Genomic DNA, 19,276 nt, shown 5'->3' with positions numbered 1-19,276 from the left:
TGACCATAGCATTGTTCTCTTCATTGACCATTTATTCTTTTTTACCTCTCTGACCATATCTTCTTCATCTTCTTAAGCTCTTTCTCTTATGTTTACTTCCCCTTACATGACTGTACTCCCCGATTTCCATCCTTGGTCTTGTACCCTTTCTCATTTCTTTAGATAAGCTCATTAATTCTACATATTTGCACTACTGTCTATATGCTGATGACACCCTGCCATATCTCCAGTCCTGCCCTCTGCTCTGGGCTTTGGATAAGAATATCCCACTGCCTTTCTGGCATATCCATCTGCCTCTTCTCTGGACACTTCAAATTCAACAGATCCTAAACTATATCAGATGGACTTCTTTTCCTCATTCTCCCATATTCTCAATATTAGTTGGGGACTCAGCTAACCAACTGGTCAGCAGGTCATAAATACAGGAGTTATTTCTTCTTTTCCTTTTCCTCGTCCTCCTGCTTTCACCAAGTTCTGTTGATTTATCCTCTAGTTATCGAACCTGCCTTTTCCGCTTGATCCCTACACTACCAGACCTCTAATTCTGGTATTTATCCTTTCATCTGGATTATTCTCTCAGTCTCTGAACTGATCTCTTCATTTCTAATATTATGCATTATCTTTTAAATACCAGCAGATCTTTCTTTTCAAAAATCTGGCCATTCTACCCTTATGCCTGAAAACTTTATTAGTATTCTATCATCTTAAAAATTCCAAGCTTCATACTACAGCATACAGCTCTGCATAACCTTGAACTTGCCAACTCTCTAGCCTCATCTCTCATTCAGTCAGTAAAAAAAAATGTATTGAGTGTCGACCATGTGTCAGATGCTATTGTAGGTGTTGGGGATATACCATGAATAAAAAAGACAGTAAACAAGAAATATCAGTAAAATATATAGTATGTCAGATAGTAGTTAATGTCAAGAAGAAAAATAATGCATGGAAGAGGATACAAAATGTGTGGTAAAGGTTAGAGATTTGCAATGTTAAACAGAATGTCATGCAGGCAAGACATAAAGGAAGGATCAAGTCATGCATGTGTGTGTAGAGGGGCATGTGTGTATGTGCATGTATGTGTACACATATATACACATACCAGACACACGTCTGCCATAGAATCTTTGTACTTTGCTGTTTCCACTGAAATTGCTCTTTCTCAGATACACATATATATATTTGAGGAACAGCAAGGAGGCTCGCTGCTAAAGCATGGTGAGCAAGGGAAAGAGAATGAAAGATTAATTAGAAGGGCACAGTAGTACCTTAAAGGGCAGGGTGAGGATTTGCTTTAAGTGAAATAAGTCATGGGAAGCCACTGGAGGGGTCTGAACAGAGAAGTAACATCATCTGACTACAATTTCACTAGAGTCACCCTGGCTGCAGTGTCAAGATTACAGTGAAAAAGCAAGTACAGAAACAGGGAAAACAATTAGGAGGGTATATAAGAATCTAGGCAAAAATGGAACCAGACAAAGCAGAGAAGTCACATTTGGAATTTACTGTTTCATGAGGAGGAGCTGGGGGGTTTCAGAGTGCCCCTGGATGTAGAATGTGAGAGGCAGTGGGGAGTCAGAGATGACTCAGTTTCTAGCCAGAACAACCAGGAGAATGGGGTTGCCATTTACTAATACGAGAAAAATTAGGAGAACAACTTAGGAATGGACAAAATCACAAGTCTAGAATAGAACAAGGACGAGAAACCTATTCTGTAAAGAACCAGATGATAAGTATTTAGCCTTTAAGAGCCACATATGGTCTACACCACAATGAGATTGATGGAGTTTAAAAGCAGCCAAGGAACATACATAAACAAATGAGCAAGGCTGTGTGCCAATAAAACTTTATTTGCCAATGCTGAAGTTTGATTTCATCTCAACATGTTTTCACATCATAAAATAATGTTCTCAATTTTTTTAATCTTTTAAAAAACGTAAAAACCATTCTCAGTTCATAGGAGTCACAAAAACAAATAGAGGACCAGATTTAGTCTGCTGACCCCTGATAGAGAACATGTTTAGTTTTCAGCAGTACAATTTATGTCTTCCAATATTTAATTCTGTGCTTCTTCCATGGTATTACAATTATTCATGAGAAGTGGGGAGGGAAATTTTCACAGCCTTTACACCACTAGTTCAGATTCTGACATGAGTTACTTAGCAAGCCAAACAGTGATTTTTTTTTTTAAGGAGTATTTACTCTATAATATAGAAGGTACCATAATATACAACAAAATATTATCATATTTATCAACATTTAATGTACTTTCAGCTTCTCAGGAATATACTCAAGCAGAAATGGAGGAATATCCTTAAAGGTATATCTTCACTCCAATGCTTAGGTACATAAACAGAGCCATATTAGCATGAGATGGCTTAAAGGCTCAAGATTAATTACTGAACCTGAGGGCTGAAAACGAGCAAAAGAAACTGTGCTTTTGAAATTGACAGAATGCTTTTTAAAGAAAATAATTGGTCTTGTCTAGGGAGTTTCAAAAGTTCAAACTTAAAGCTTAAGCCTTTTTTTTGAATTAATAGATTCGCTTTAAAAAGAAAAGAGTCAATACCTAGAAAAAAATATTATTCTAACAGAATAGATGTGTAGTCAGAAAAAACTGAAAATTTTTAACAGAGGGGAGAGGAGAAAATACCAATCATAGTCTTTATCAAATACAAGGAGATTTCTTGAGTCAAAGCTCGCCTGTGTTTCTTGGGAGTCCAATGGCAGCGCAATAACACAATCAGTGGCAGACCCAAATGCTGTTTTCAGAAAATCTTTTTCAAGAAGTCAGTTCTGACTTTCAATCCATTCAATGGTTCATAAGTGTTATGGTTAGTGTCAGTAACTTTGGCATGTCAAAATCTCTAGGTAGCAGTTTACTAATTGCATAATCATGGTTAGGATGCCTAAAATTTCTAGGCCTCACTTTCCTCAACTGTAAAGTAGGAATAAAGATATCTAATCTACCCCACACAATATTACTAAGATAACATGTGTAAAATCTTTAATTGAGTGTCTTGTCCAGAGTACATGCTCAATAAATGGAAATTAGGATATTCTTAAGATACAATATATTAAAATTTTCTTTCACATTTCATAAAATTTCCAATTGGGCTTTGGGATAAATTTCAAAAACAGTTGGCTGAAACAATGCAAAAACCCAACCCTTCACTGACTTTCAACACATTTAGGATACAGTGAGGATACCATACCTTCTCAAAGGCACACTGAGGGTTTCTGCAAACAGCAGGTTTGCAGATAACAATATCACCATGGCAACGGCAGTTCTGGCATGAATCGGGCTTCCAAATTGTGGCATCCTGCAAAGAAGCATAAGCTCTGATGTAAAAACTGATCAGTCAAGGTATGAGTAACAAAAGCAGCACCATCAGTAATCCCACACCCTGAACAATTAAAAGACAAAAGGAAAGTCACAGACACACCGCACACAGTACTTGCTGGGCCCTGATTAAACCCCAAGAGGCAATATAAGCAGTATAATCCATTTTACAACTGTCAACCCATGTAGCAAAGACAAGGGAATGCAGCAGAGAGCTGTCGATACCCAGTGTAAAAACCATTGATTGTCCTGAACCACCAAAACCATTGATTGTCTTGAACCACCGGAGGACAAGCTACTCACTGACTTAAAGTTTCTCTTTGCAGTTAACTAGCAGAAACCATCAGAGCGTGTTTAAAGGAAAATGACACTTTGGACTGGCACTAACCAGCATCCTAAAAGCAGTATCTGCCACTAGATAGGATGAGCACCTCAGACTTCACTTTCTAGTTCTTTGCTACCACATGCCACCTCTAACACTGGTCAAAAACAAGAAAGATTTGAGTAAGTGGTTGGATTTTTAAAGACACATCCATCAATACACATGTATTGAGTGACTATTAAATGTCCAGCTGGGTGCTAGGTGTGCTGGGGTACAAAGGAAGCAGGAATATGGGCACTATCTATAAGGATCTCCCAAATGATCTTGGATCATAAACACAAGGGAATGAAACAAAAATAAACTGACAATACTATGCTATTTTTAACAAATTAGAAAAGAAAACAATGGTCATCAACAGAAAAGTGAACCTGGGCTCAGCTAAAGGTCTCAGAAATTTCTTTCCTAGTTCTCATCTTCTGATCACTCTGAATCCACATTTCAGCTGTACTCATTTTAAAGTAACTTTGAGGCGGGGCTCAGTGGCTCAGCCTGTAATCTCGTGCTTTGGGAGGCCGAGGTGAGTGAATTGCCTGAGCCCGCAGGTTCGAGACCCGCCTGGGCAACTTGGCGAGACCTCATCTCTACAATGAAATAAAAAAAATTAGTCAGACATGGTAGCACGCGCCTGTAGTTCCAGCTACTTGGAAGGCTGAGGCAGAATGATCACCGAAACCCAGCAGGTCGAGGCTGCAGTGGCCAGGAGTGGCCACTGCACTCCAGTCTGGGCGACAGAGTGAGACTCCAATTCAAAAAAAATTTTTAAAAATTAAAGTAACTATCTCATAGATTCCACCAAGCCCTGTTTCTGTCCGTTTAAAGGCTGCTTGATGACTTCAGACTGAAATGGTAAAAACCCCATAGGCTATACTGAAATTCACCTGTCTCAGAGATTTCCTAACCCAAATTCCCCTTCTATCTGGGCTAAAGAGAGCCATACTGTGTGGCTGTTTCAAACACTAAACCTCTTTTAAGAGAGCTTCCATATTGTTCTCCGATTTAAAACTATTTCAAGGATCATCTTTACCTCTGATGGGATAAAATGCAGACCCCATAACCTGGCCCTTACCTCTCTCCCTGGCCTTGACAAGTCTCACAATCCTGAGCCTGTCATCCCTCCTCAACAATGTGGTCAAGCTGTTGGACAGCCTTTGCCTTTCCTTTTCTGGTATCACATCTCACTACTCTTCCCTGACTTCTCCAGAGACAGTTTGCAAACCGTGGTTTCAACATACAAGGGAGAGCCTTGCACTAGTGTGAATTTACCCTTAACCAACCCAAGGACTCCCACAAAGATGCAACAATAGGGAAAGAACATCTCATCCCAGTTATAAATACCATATGAGACCCAGTGTGCATCTGCAGGATTTGGGACCTTGCCTTGAGCAATGAGGCACTTCCAAGAAGAAAGAACCCTGGAACACAGAAAACTGTAGAATAGTAGTTCCTAATCTTCCCAAAGAGGTCTGCATATCTGGGAGAGAAACAATTTCCCCTGATAATTGTTGGTAGTTGTGGGTGGGCCATGGATCCAAACATGTGACTAAGACATGGCCTTGGAAGAATGGCTATGCAGCTGGGAAGAATGGGATGTATAGCAGAGAGTATTGGTTGCCCTCAATCCGACTCTGCTTCTCTCTTGTAGGCAGAGCTCAGAGTTTGTTCAAGTGTTCCTGGCCCCTATGCCATGAGCTCAGTGAAGGAACACTTCCCAAGCCCAAGATTTAAATGAAAGATAGCTCTGCCCCTCCAGAGAGAGCAATGTAGGATTCTCAGTTGCTTTCTGCATATGGCAGAGCTGACAGTTTGTTCATGTTATTTTCTGTTCACTATCTACATTTCCAAAACCTTGGGTCAAGGCTGTTGGTCAAACTAACACTCTTCTTTCAAGCCTAAACCTCAGAGATGAATCATTCCTAACGCCTAACTTCCACTCAAATGTAGCTCTTCACTGTTCCTCTGTCACCCCACTGTTTGCTGCACATGCACTGTCATACTTTATTGCACTCATTTACATTTCTGTTAGCCTCACTGAACCACACTATAAGCCTCTCAAAATGGAAACTGTCCTTGGTCAGATTCACTGTAGATCCTTAAAAAAAAAAAAGAGTTCATAGTTGTAAGTTGCTTAGTGAAGGCTTTTTTCTCCTTTCGAAACTTCCTCATCCTTTTTTACTCAGTCAGCTAGTTGAACTGCTCCTAAAATACTTTAGGGAGGAATAAGAGAAGTTTCTAAGCTCCTGGAAGAGTCATCAGAACACCAGCAATCAACTAGAGCTGACATGAGCTAGGAAACTGATGGATGCTAGCAATGGACATTTTCACATAAAATGGCAGAAACCAAATGTGATGGTTCATTTTATGTGTTATCTTGATGAGGTTATGGTGCCCACTTGTTTGATCAAACACTAGACTAAATGTTGTTGTGAAGGTATTTTGTGATGAGATTAATATGAACAAGCAGATAACTTTTAAGCAAAGGAGATTACTCACCATATTATGGTGTACCTCATCCAATCAGTTATTGGCCATAATTACAAAAACTGAGGTTTCCTGGAGAAGAGGGAATTCAGCTTCAAGACTGAAACATACCATTTCTGCCCAAGTTTCCAGTCTGCTGAACTACCTTACAGATTTTGCCCTTGCCAGTCCCAACAACTATATAAATTCCTTAAAATAAATTCTTAAATTCCTTAATATAAACCCCCCTCCCTCTGTCTTATAGAGATATCCACTAGAACATATATGTACGTATGGTTGTTTCTCTGGAGAACCATGGCTAATACACCAACATTGGTGTAGATTTATACAGATATGCACAAAGTGCCAAGCAAAAACTGGAGTCATCCTTTTGGGTCAAGAAATGCTAAATTCATAACTTCTTAGGGAATGTGCTTCAAACACAGAGTCCTCTCCAAAGTCATTTAGGAAATATGAAGTATATCTGAAGTAAGATTACATTCTCAGTGTCTGATTCACAAAAATACTAAATCAAAGCAAATGAGTATCAGAATCTGGTTTAGAATACCTCTGAATTTCTTTCTCTTTATTACTATAGCACATTCTTCAAAATTGGCAATAGTGAGACAACTACAGTCTACTCTTAACCCCAAAAGCAATGACAAGATGGTGAACAAAAACAAATTTTATTCTCAAGCACAAGGCAATATATGTTTCTTGCTGATTTCAAGAAAACACAATTTCGGTTTCAGGATACAGATTAAATAAAAATGACAACTTTACAAAGCCAGTAGCTATTATTTATTGATCACTTATCTCATGCTGACCACTCTTAGAGCAGAAAGTGCTGATCCCAAGGGCAACCGTGGCATAGGACGCAGTTGTCCCCACCTCTGCCGTCATTCTGCAATGCTAGGGAAACATCTGTGAGTCAATGCTATGCAATGTGCGCATGCATGACAACCTGTAAAACTAGCACTATTCTTCTTCTTCTTCCAATTTTATAGATAAGAGAGACTGAGCAATTTGCCCATGTTCACAAAGTTCTTATGAGAGCTAAAGACTGAGGCTCTGGAGCCGATGGCCTGGGTTTAAATCCTGGCATCACCATTTATTAACTATGAGTCTTCTATTGAGTTAAAATGTTTGTGTCCCAGGTTCTCATCTATAAAACAGGGATGCTAAAGTACTTATCCCACTGGGTTGTTGAAAGGGCAAAAGAGATGATTTATTTAAAGAACATCATATGAACAATGTCTGGTACTTATCCAGGGACGAGTAAATATAATTTATTTTTAATACAAATGTTTTCTATTATGTTACAGGCATTCAACACATATCTTCAAAATATCTTCTTTTCTTGGAATGAAAAAAGGTCTATAAGTGCCTTGACTTTCCCATCTTCTTATCCAACCTACACAAGTAAAATCTAACAGAGTGAAATTATTCCTTAATTGGGACCTTAACACTTAAAGGATCCAGAGCAGCACTACAAAAGGGAGAAATAAACCTATATGCTGAGTTTTTGGGACTACTTGGGTAATTAGAAAGTCTCTGTCTCACTAAGCTGGCACAACCATGAGCCATGTCTTTTTTTTTTTGAGTTGGAGTCTCACTCTGTCACCCAGGCTGGAGTGCCATGGCATGCTCACAGCCACTGCAGCCTTGATCTGTTGGGCTCTGGCGATCCTTCTGCCTCAGCCTTCCAAGGAGCTGAAACTACAGGCATGCATAACCATGCCCGGCTAATTTTTGATTTTGATTTATTGCAGAGATGAGGTCTCGCCAAGTTGCCTGGGTGGGTCTCGAACCCACGGGCTCAGGTAATCCACTCGCCTTGGCCTCCCAAATTGCTGGGATTACAGGCTGAGCCACTGAACCTGGCCTCCATGTCTTTCTTTCTTTCTTTCTTTCTTTTTTGAGTTGGAGTCTCACTCTGTCGCCCAGACTGAAGTGCAGTGGCCACTCCCGGCCACCACAGCCTCGACCTGCTGGGCTCCAGCGATCCTTCTGCCTCAGCCTTCCGAGTAGCCGGGATTACAGGCATGTGCTACCACGCCTGGCTAATTTTTTGATTTATTGTAGAGATGAAGTCTCGCCTGCCCGGGTGGGTCTCAAACCGCGAGCTCAGGCAATCCACTCACCTCAGCCTCCCAAAGGCACGGGATTACAGGCTGAGTCACCGAGTCTGGCTCTCCATGTCTTTCTTTAACCTAGATATTTGTTGGCCACACCAGCTCATATGCACTCCTTTAATCTTGGTGTGGCTCTAAAGTGCCAGCCATTTTTATTCTCTCCAGATGCAACATTCTTACTTCTTGTGTAGTTCTTCCCTACACTTCAATCATTTTCACAGTGATCCCCAAGCTCCGAAACAGTCCATTATACTTTACAGCAGTCCTCAGTCACTGGACTTAGCTTACTGAACTCTAAGCAGGTTCTTCCAAGAACACAGAGAACATTTTTTCAATTACACTAACAAAAATCATAATTTTTCTTTACGTGAATTCAAAGTTTAAACACATCATGGCCTCGGAGGCCTTCCTGAATGTATGTACATATTGTCTTCCCAGCAAACTGTGACTCTTCAAGTGAAGAGAGCTCATTTTATCCCTCTTTGTATATCCCTTCATTTAGCACAGTTCCTAAGTGTTGGCTGAATTAATTAGTGAACAACACTTAGTGCTCACTTACCTCCATGAAAAACCTACCCATGTGAATTGGGATACTCCAGTTAGGTGGTGAGAGTTTGAGAAAACAATGTTTAAGTGATGTCAGTAACAAATCCTCATAATGTTGAATGCCATTATTTCACTACTGTCAAAATACGTTTGAAGAAAAATTTTCTTCATCTAGGTATTAAGCCTGTCAAAAAAAAATCTTCCTTATATTAATATCCCCATGGAAGTAAATAATTTATAGTTAATTTTAAGTAAAATGAGCCCTTTACCAAGACCTGAATATTTTCCAGTCCACATATTTTTCAGATCTAAGTCTTTATGAATCGATTTCTATAGTCCTATAAAGTTGCTTTATGAAATAGGGGTACTAGAGTTCCTCAATAGCTAAAACCTGGATAAAGCCATAAAATCCAAAGAAATAACATTGTAAAGTAAGTTTTACAGATTTTCCACATTACTATTGCAATTTCAACACTTCATAACCCTCTCTTCCAATCTAACACACTCTGCAAAAGAAGTATTCTTAAAATAGCTTTTCACTAGAAAATAGATTAAAGAATTAGATTATGACAAACCTAAACAACAATCAAAATATGATCTACTTGAATGGCTTTTAATATTTTTAAAAATATAAAAATAAAATGTTCTTGCACATAATATAATGCCTTCATTCCCAAATACTTTAAAGTAAAAGTAAGTTGCCTTAAAAAAAAATCTCATTTCACTTAGGTATATGCTAAACATCTGATTAGTACTAAAAATAAACAATAACTATATCCCTAATCAGTACTCAAATTTCCGGGGGGGAGGATCATTTATAGTATTCTAAAAAGTAGTATATATCAACTGTCAACATAAATTTTCTTTCATCTAAATGGTATAATAGCCCTAGTTTAATTATTAATTCATCTCATTTTAAATTCCTTTGGCTTCTTAGACCAAAAGTTAAAAAGAAGGAATAAGCCTCCCCAAAAGTTATGCTTTCAAGTTACAAAATAATGTAGAATACAGTTCTTTGTGTGATAAAAAATATACCTGTGTGCATAGAAACAAAATGCGGCACTCTAAAAACTAGTAACCGAAGGTGGACATGCCTGGGTGTGAGTTCTAGTTGATTTTTAATTTTTTTCCTTTTCCTTATCTGTATTTTCTATTTTTTCAATAACAAAAATATATAAGTGATGTGATCTTTAAAAATTACTTTTAAAATATAATTGTAGAAAAGCATGGAGCACTATATTTTTCTCCCACCAATCATAGTTAGATAGACCCTGGGCTTCAGAGTTGAACTAGCATGGGGGAAGGAATTTAAGTAAAACCACTTACCAAATACATCACAGTGGGTAATCTATCTAAATTTTCTGAGCTATCTCCAAACCTTCTTATACTCCGTAACATTTAAAAAAATTAACAGTGTTTCCTACCTGTCCTTCAAAGCAATGAAAGGAACCTGATGTTCCGTGGGGTCTTGGGTCTTCAATTCCAGAGGCTCATTTTCCTGACAAGTCAGGTTTTCAGGAAAGATGATCTATAAAAAGGATTCTTTGACCCAGCTCCAGTTCAGGCAAAGAAATAATGGTCCTTGTTTGTTAGAGAACCATAAAGAAATGAATCAATAACTTTCATAAAGTTATTTTAGAGTGCAATTCTTTCCCCAAGTGCCCTTTTTCAGACAGCTTAGATAAACAATAATGTTTTCATTTGTTCTCATCTTGAAGTTCATGTAAAGCTCCTCATCCTACCCCAAATAGGAAGGAACAGAGGACACTTAGTGTTAAGGAAAGATATGAGACTTTGTATTTATATCAAATTCTCTCCTTTCAGGAGCAAATACAAATTAACACCAAACCAAAAATGGTGAACCACTTCCTGTTTGAGACCTATGTCAAAGACTTGTTCCATATAATATCTGCTTAAGGATTTCTTGTTTTATACATAAAAAACCTAAGTAGTTTCCCATTTCAGTATCCTGGCTGAACCTGAGCTTATACTTGAAATTCTCCAGCTGTCTTAAAATGATAAAACTGAAGATATAACTATAAGAATATCAGCCTAGATACAGAAACAATAGCATGAATCGCATATGAAAAGATTACTGCTATGTATAACTGAAAACATCTTTTTTTCAAGAGACCTTGAACAATATGGCAAGTTAGCACCATGTTCATACATGTATTAGAACAGTGTGATACCCGGTGCAAAGGCAAAGAGATCAAGCTACCTCCAAGTGCTGAGACTTTTAGGCCCTCCATAGACTCAAGATCCTACTATCCCTCACAGAATCCTGGGAACAAGGATAAAATGATTATATAGATGAAGGTACGGGGTATGAAAAGGCTGAGTGAACTGTCCAGAGCTCAGCTAATAATGTGCAGATCTGGGATTCAGATCCATCCTTTTTTTCCCCCTACATTATGCTACTATCATGTGATTTCAATACTAATGCCTAATCTTCTATAGCAGCTGCCATTTCAAATGTCTCTTGCTTCTACCTACACTTCAACTTAAAAGATTAACAGGGTGGTGCACACTGGGGCAGTGCTGCCTATGTTTACAGATGAAGGGACTTTGAGGCTTAAGTGACCTGCCTGCCCACTATGCTCCCATGCCTGCAAAAACATACTCCCAGCCCTCCTCATCTAACCTCCATACATTCTCCAGGTCTCAGTTTAAATAGCACTTCTTCAAGAAAGCCTTTTCTGCTTCCTTAATCAAGTAAATATTCTCCTCATATCTCAAAGCTCCTTCTGCTTTCACAAAGCCAGACTTATTCCTTCAAGTTTTGTTTTGCACATAAAAAAAAACAAGGAGAAAAAAGGGACCCTTTTGAGTTCCAAGTCATTTGGCATTTTCACATCTTTTTTATTTCTTCCTAAAACCTTTTGCAATAGAGCTCATCATCATCTCCATTTTACAGATGAGGAAACCAGGGTTCAGAGAGGTTAGATAACATTCTCAAAGTCTGGAATTGACGGTGCCTGTATTTGAACCAGTGTCCATTTGATTCTAAAGCTTACATTTTCCCACCAAACCCACCTCTGTACCCATAGGCTTGGGCTATGAACACTGGTTATATTCCACACTAACTCAAGTAGCAATGGTAGTATAGTTAAACTTGAGTTCATACCCAATTCATTTACTGCTTAGCTTTGGGATTTGGGACAAGTCTCTTAGCTTTTCTGAGTCTCCATTTCCTAATATGTAAACTAAGGATAAGACTGAATCCAGTCAGGTGATGGTAAAGATGAAATAAGCTAATCAACTTTTATTAGCACAGTGACTCATTCATAGGAAGCACCCAATAAATGATACCTATGAGCTTGCCACAATTTAGCCTGGGCCGTGGTATTTTCTGTGACAGAGGGAGTGGCTGTAGCATTTAGACCTGTAGAAAAATCCCTACTTGAATCTCCAGCTTCCAAAATAAAAAGTTAACTTTTCCATAGCTTCAATGTTTACACAATATTCCAGTATTAAGTGCTGTGAAAACTGTACTACTGGATTAGTATAGCAAAAAAAAAAAAAAAAAAATCAAGATAGCTTCAAAATATAGAATCAAGTAATATCCCGAGAGAATGTGTTTCTCATTCCAAATTCTGAAGCAACTGAAAGACAGGCTTAGTTCTGTAACTGTCCTATTTTTTCATCCGGCTTTCCATTTGTTCTGACACAATCCTGTTATAGTGAGAGCCTGACCTCAGACATGCCAATGATAAAACGACTCTCATAAATTCCTAGAGATGGTCACCACAGGAAAAGTTTGACAAATAAAAAGTCTGCCTCATATTTCCACTTTAAGTAATGCAGATATCAGGGGGACACTACGATAGCTTAAGCTTGTAATTACTTTTTTCCCTATTAATTCAGCTTCCTGAGACTTCATTTCATATTCCTAAGGCAAATGAAGAAAATATTAAATTTTCAAAATGTTTGCACATGCAATTAAATTATAGCTATACCATTATCACTCATACGAAAATTATTTATTTTCTTGTCTTCTTCCTCAGCTAGATCATTATCATTCATTTTATAATTAGTTTTTTACCAGTCTCTTTCCCTTTTCAAGAGTAGAAACAATTTCTTTATATATAGGTAACTTTGTGTTCCCATGGTGACTAAAACATAGCAGGCATTTCATGGTTTTGAATGAATTAATGGATGGGTGGATGGATGAATCGACGAATAGTCCCAAATTTAAAGATTTGCTAGCTATTTTGTGGTGTATTGCTGGAAAGTCAAACACACAAATGACAGCACTTGGTTCAACATGCTGCCCTTTCAAAGTCCTGCACCTGCAGCAGCCACTTTCAATCTGCACTGCTTGAGATCTTGCCTTCCAGACCTATATCTCAGTCAAGACTTCTACTCTAAAAGAGCTTCTCTATTTCTGACTGAATGCCAGGCTGATGCTATTGTGATATGGCACGTCAAAGCAGCGTCATACCATTTGAAACTCTACTGTGTGTCTTCAACTTCTAACTTTTCCTCTACTTGGCAGTAGCCCTAGTTGCACTGGCCAGTCAGAAAATGGTTGGGAGCTATCCTGACAGACACTCATATTCAACGAGTTAAGACTACCTCCTCTTAAGTCTGTTTCCAGGCTGTGCAGAGGCCCTAAGTCTGAGATTTCGCTGCCAGTGACCCAGCCGCACTATTGAATGTCAACTGGAGCTCCTAAACAAAGCTGTGCCACCTAGGAGGCATTTGAAAATTTGTTTTGAAATCTGAAGGCTTAGGGTACTACTGGCATTTACTGACTAGGGATTATAGATTCTAGATGTCATATAATGAGTAAGACATTCCTGCACAAAAAAGAACTGTCCCACTCCCATATGACTTTCAAATGTCCTACTACACATTTATGTCAATGAAAAATCTGTTAATAACTATCTGATTATATATCTTAACACTGTTCTATATATAAACACAAAGTATTTATTGAGTGATAATTACATACCTGAATTATTCAGGAACTTAACTGCCATGTAACTCAACGAAAGACTGTACTCTATTTTGTTCAGAATTTTATGAAGATAACAAAAGACAATAGATGCATATCTTGAAAATTTTAAATAACTATTAATAGTTCACCAGATAGCCAGTATCTACAAACATAATTAAATGAAAATTCTAGAATAGAAAAAGTCAAACAAATGAAATTAATTTTGTTTAATAGCTGACTGACTAGCTAAAGAAAATGTAGATAAATAGGAATATAAGTCAATAGAAAATATCCAAACTGAGGCAGGGAAAATAAAAAGTATAGAAAATATAGAAAAGAAGGGTACCTGCATAATCAATGTTTCTACACCTAACCCTGAATTGTACCCCACATCTTTATAATAAATAAATAAGAAAATATAGAAAAGAGTATTAGAGACATGTGAAACATGTTACACGTTTTAACATATGTCCAACTGAGTTTTAAGACAAGATGACAGAAAATGGGCCAAAACAAAATTTTAAATAACTACGGCCAATAATTTTCTAAAACTGAAGAAAAACATCAAGCCACAAATTCAGAAAGTACCATGAATATCAAGCAGAATAAACACAAAGAAAATAACATTCAAGAACATTAGAATAAGACAGCTAAAAACCAACAGCAAAGAGAAAAATCTAAAAATCTTAAAAGAAGGGTAGGAAGTTATCCTCAGAAAAGAATACTGAAATTGACAGCTAAAGTCTCTCTCTCTCTCTCTCTCTCTCTCTCTCTCTCTGTCACATACACACACACACACAAAGATGGAAGTCAAAAGACAAATCTTTAAAATGCTAAGTAAAAACAATCACCAACTTAGAATTCTATACCTAGCAACAATATCCTTCAAAAATGAAATTTAAATAAAGATGTTTTAAATTAATAAAACCAGTGAGAAATTGTCAACTGCAGACCCAAATTAAAAAAAAAAAAAAAATACTAAAGGAAGTTCTTCAGGCAAAACAAAAATGATTCTATATGGAAAAACAGTAAAGTAGGAAGAAATTTAGAGTAATAGGAAGGGTAAGTATGTGGGTGGATATAAGTTAAAAATATTTATATAAAGAAAAATCTTGACATCTGGTATGATTTGAAATATGTGTAAATATAAAATTCATGACAACACCAATACACACAAAGGAGAGGGGTAAACACAATTAGAGTTCTAAGGTCCAGAACTGACTGAGAAGTGATAAATAAAATTATTGACATGTTGTAATATATAGGATTGTCACCAAAGAAACAGTAAAAATGTGTACAACTAACAAGCTAATAATGGGGAATTGAAATATTAAAACATAATGGATTGATCTAAGAGGAAAAGAAGGGAGGGAAATATATAGAACAGAATAGCAAAATAGCAGATAGAAACCTAATCATAGTTATAATTAATAATTATTTATAATTAAAAGTAATTATAATCTTTATCTCCCAGCATGCTAAGAGATAAAGACTGTCGGACTGAATAAAACCAAAGCAGTGGATAAAAACCAACAGCGAAAAGAAAAATCTTAAACACCAAAGAAGGGTAGGAAATTATCTTCAGAAAAGAATACTGCTAACTTCACACATACACAAACACTGAATAAAAACAAACCAGTAACATTGAGAACCATTATTGTAAAAGATGAACTGAATTTTTTAAAGAATAAACCTCCATATGTATATATGTATATTTGTATGTATTTATACCTCTACCTTATTCAAAATAGAATTTTAGAGACTAAATCCTTCAAGAACCCAAGGCACCAAGAATTTGCTCAGGAACTAATGTGCTAAGCAACGTAAAAGATATAAACAAATGCAATCTAACCCAGGTGCAGAGGACTGCAACCCAGACCCTTACATTTACTCTTAAGCTTCAAATATATTTGGAGAAGCAAGACTTTTGAAACAATTAAGGAATAGAGCAAAATAAAATAACTGGAGAGAAAACATAGTATTAAAAAAGAGCACTGGACTGAGAGTCAGAACTTGGACTCTTGCCCAGACTCTGCCTTTACCAAGCTGAGCATACAGGGTTAAGTTGCTTCCCTGGGCCTCAGTGTTCTCCCTGATATTCAGAGATTTGGCCTCAGCATCCATAACCTAGAGATAAACTTTGAACTCAAAAAACCTTGGGTTCAAATGCAACTCACTGACTTAAGCGTACTAGAATCTGAAGCAAGATCATTTTCTTGACCAAGCCTCAGTTTCCTTTTTCATAAAAAGAATAAAGATAAACAAACCCTAGAAAAATATTAGCAGGATAAACTAGACAACACATTTGAGATTCCTTAGCACAGTGCTCAGTCTTCACAGGGAAGAGCAGAGGCTCCCAGCAATCCATCCTCAGATATCTCCTGCACTCCAGACAAATCTCTGTGTGACCTGCTTCTTAGATCCTCAGAGGGACCATCAGTGCAACCCTTGCATGGATCGGCAAAGCTGTTCATCATGTGCTGGATTTCATGACCCTATTCATCAGTATACAACCACTCCTAAAGTGCAACCAAATAAAGAAGGTTACTTTTCAAAATATGATACCCATAAAGATACTGCTTTTTAAAAAATCAAACATAAAACCACCCAAGCCATATCGTAAATGTCATTACAAAAATTATATGCCCTCATAACCACTATTTATAAAGCAATTAGTATGTATAGGTATTACATATAAATGTATGTATATATGTGTATGTGTGTATATTATAGGTGTAATAAGCACTCATTATATATATATTATATACATATATTATATACATATATACATGCATATGTATGTATATTTATATGTGATATTGAATCATCACAAAATATTATGCAATAGTTATTATCACTTCTATTTTACAAAAGAAGAAACCAAAAATTAAGGTCAGTTGTCATTCAACTGGTGAAGCCAGATTTGAACCTAGGCCTGCTTGGTGTCAAGGATTATGCTCTTTCAAATGAAACACAATATTGGTTCCAGGGAGAACAGCTCCCAACAGGTTTGAGTCTCACTGATCAATGGAGTTAATTGACTTTGGCTGCTACTACCACCCTTGTCCTGTCTTTCCACAGTTGGCAGGGATTCCTGGAAGGAAGTGAATCAGGGATCAAGAAGGCCAACGAGCCTATCTCAGCAACCTTACTCTCAATATCTTACTTACGACCTTAAGCCTCTCCTCTAGAAATATTTGAGGAAGCTATCCATAAAGTCACATAATATAAAATAATAATGATATAGTAACAAAACTGTGCTATACAACCCTGTTCCAATCAGCCTCCTTCACTATGGCAAATAAGAAAAGTATAATAATTACTTAGCTGCTACAATTTCCATGTATTGGGTTCGCAGTAGAAATATTCTTCTAATTTCCAAGTTGGGGTTAATAAATAGGTTTTATCACATATGCCAGCTCTGAAAATAGTTATCTGAAATGCTGTGTTGAGGATTCTGAAGCTCTGTCCAGGCAGGTTAAGTGGGAAAGATGATTATTGTCTGCCACGGGCTCAGGGTTAAGCTGAGAAGAGGAATGGATGTCCCTAAACCATACGCTCTCCCATGCTAAGTCAACGTAATCCACCCTAAAGTGTTGTTTACTACTGTCATTAGATGATGAATTAAAGTGGAAAAGAAAAGAAAGAAAGCTGGATAGGACAAAACTACTTAGATGATCAACTTCAATGATTAAACTCATCATTGACATTTGACTTCCCTTATGTTTCCATTAAGCTATTCAACTCTATCCAGACTTGCAAACCTGTTCTCATTCATAACTAGTTGACAAAAATGGGCTTCTGTTCTGCATCAGTGATTGTTCCCAAGAACACCCTGGCATGATGGGACATAACCAGCACATGAAATTCAGCATCTTCACCCCCAGGGAATGTGGATCCATCCCCATTCCAAACCACGAGGAAATTGACTACCAGTTCTAAAGGGAATGACATATTGACTAAGTACTCAGATCAAGCAACCCACTCCCCAGTTAGCAAAATACACATTGGTTGCATGCTCTAACAACACAGAATGCTTGGCTGAATTTGCTTCAAGTCTTGCTGTATGTCAGGAAGCCACTGGAGAGAAGAAGGTATTGAGTGTCTCAGAGGAAGACCCTCCCGGGGTCCGCTGTCAAATCCAGAGACAGAACCCACAGCAATTACACTTATGGTACAATTACCAGCATCACCCACTCCCTGCCAAGTGAGGAGACTTGGCAGCTGAATAATACAGCTTTCATTTTACGTTTCCACTCCAATTAGCTGACAGTACTAGTCAATTGGCTGAATAAAACAAAATGCAGGGAAGTTGAAAGGCCTCTCTGTGGTCTGCAGAGCTGTGCTTTTGAGAACAATGATGAGATGAAAGGGACTGCAAAGCAAGAGAGGAGACCCACCACAACACAAAGGCAGGCTGCAGACAACCCACAGGGCGGGCCCGGCGGGGGGGGGGGGGGGGGGCTCACAGCTTCAGTGGTGCACCAGAGATACTGAAGCTCAAAACCCGTCCCACCTACTGTGTGTTTTACTAACAGCAAGGGAATTAAATTGTCGCCCCTGAACTTGCTCCCTGAGAGATCTAGCTGAGACTTATTAGCATTGCCAGCACAAACAGGCAAAAGCAAACATTCTCCTGAGAACTTCTAGCCTCTCTCTTCCTACCCTGCAGTCAACATTTACAGAGAAGTTACTATGTGCAAAGTCCCACCAGGGCTTTGGAACCACTAAAGAAACAGAGGACAATGAGTTTCAGGGGAGCTGACTGGCTGTCCAGTGAGATGAAGTACACACACATGAAACAAGCGGGAGACCACACAGAGGACGGTGGTGGTCCAGGAACTTCAAGTAACTGAATCATCAGAATCTGCTGATGGTGCCAGAATCCTTGGTGAATCCCACAGGGCGCTTCTAATAGAGGTCACTGGAGTCCTCACAGGGTCTGGGCTTGGTAACACTGGTAACACTCTCAGAGTAGAGCAGAATCAGCCATGCCTCAGGCCTAGCAACACGTAGTCCAGATGGAGCCAGGGCACAGCTCCATAGCTCTGCCCTGCTCCCGCTTTCCCGTCCAGATCTTACAGGAGGCCAATGACACCCACTGTCAACAACCTCGGGAAGTTCTATCTGGCCACAGTGCGGATAAGCCTATGACTTTCAGCGCCCTTGGAGATGATCCCATTAAAGACAGGCCATACACCACCATTTGTTTCTGGATTTTATCCAAAATATACGATTGCAGTCTTTCTCCATTTCTGGCCCCATGGTTGACATTTAATAAGGACTAAAAGGGTTTTGTGGCCTTGTCCTAAAGCCTGATGCCACATGCAGGAAAGATGAAGTGTTCATTTGCAAAGCAGGGTTTGCTGCCCTATCCTCAGTGGCTCAGTGTCTCACAACTCTGTGAAAGGATATGCCCATGAACAACAAAGTTCAATGCACACAGGATGGTTCAGCCAAAGCCTGTTCTAAAG

The 19,276-nt window shown here is 38.3% G+C and overlaps 1 protein-coding gene across 1 annotated transcript in view; it reads right to left on the bottom strand.

Annotated features, from left to right (window-relative positions):
• Positions 1-19,276, bottom strand: part of LOC103272048 (extracellular matrix protein FRAS1-like) — a 222,861-nt gene that overhangs the window by 62,703 nt on the left and 140,882 nt on the right. Inside the window, exon 3 of the mRNA XM_021718335.1 lies at positions 3,213-3,320. Within this exon, the coding sequence (XP_021574010.1) occupies positions 3,213-3,320 (108 nt within the window). The remainder of the gene's footprint in view (positions 1-3,212; positions 3,321-19,276) is intronic.

This window comes from Carlito syrichta, unplaced genomic scaffold (assembly GCF_000164805.1).
Source record: "Carlito syrichta isolate Samal-C Ts95f unplaced genomic scaffold, Tarsius_syrichta-2.0.1 Scaffold312092, whole genome shotgun sequence".
Taxonomy (NCBI): Eukaryota; Metazoa; Chordata; class Mammalia; order Primates; family Tarsiidae; genus Carlito; species Carlito syrichta.
This window is presented reverse-complemented; position numbering and strand designations above follow the sequence as displayed.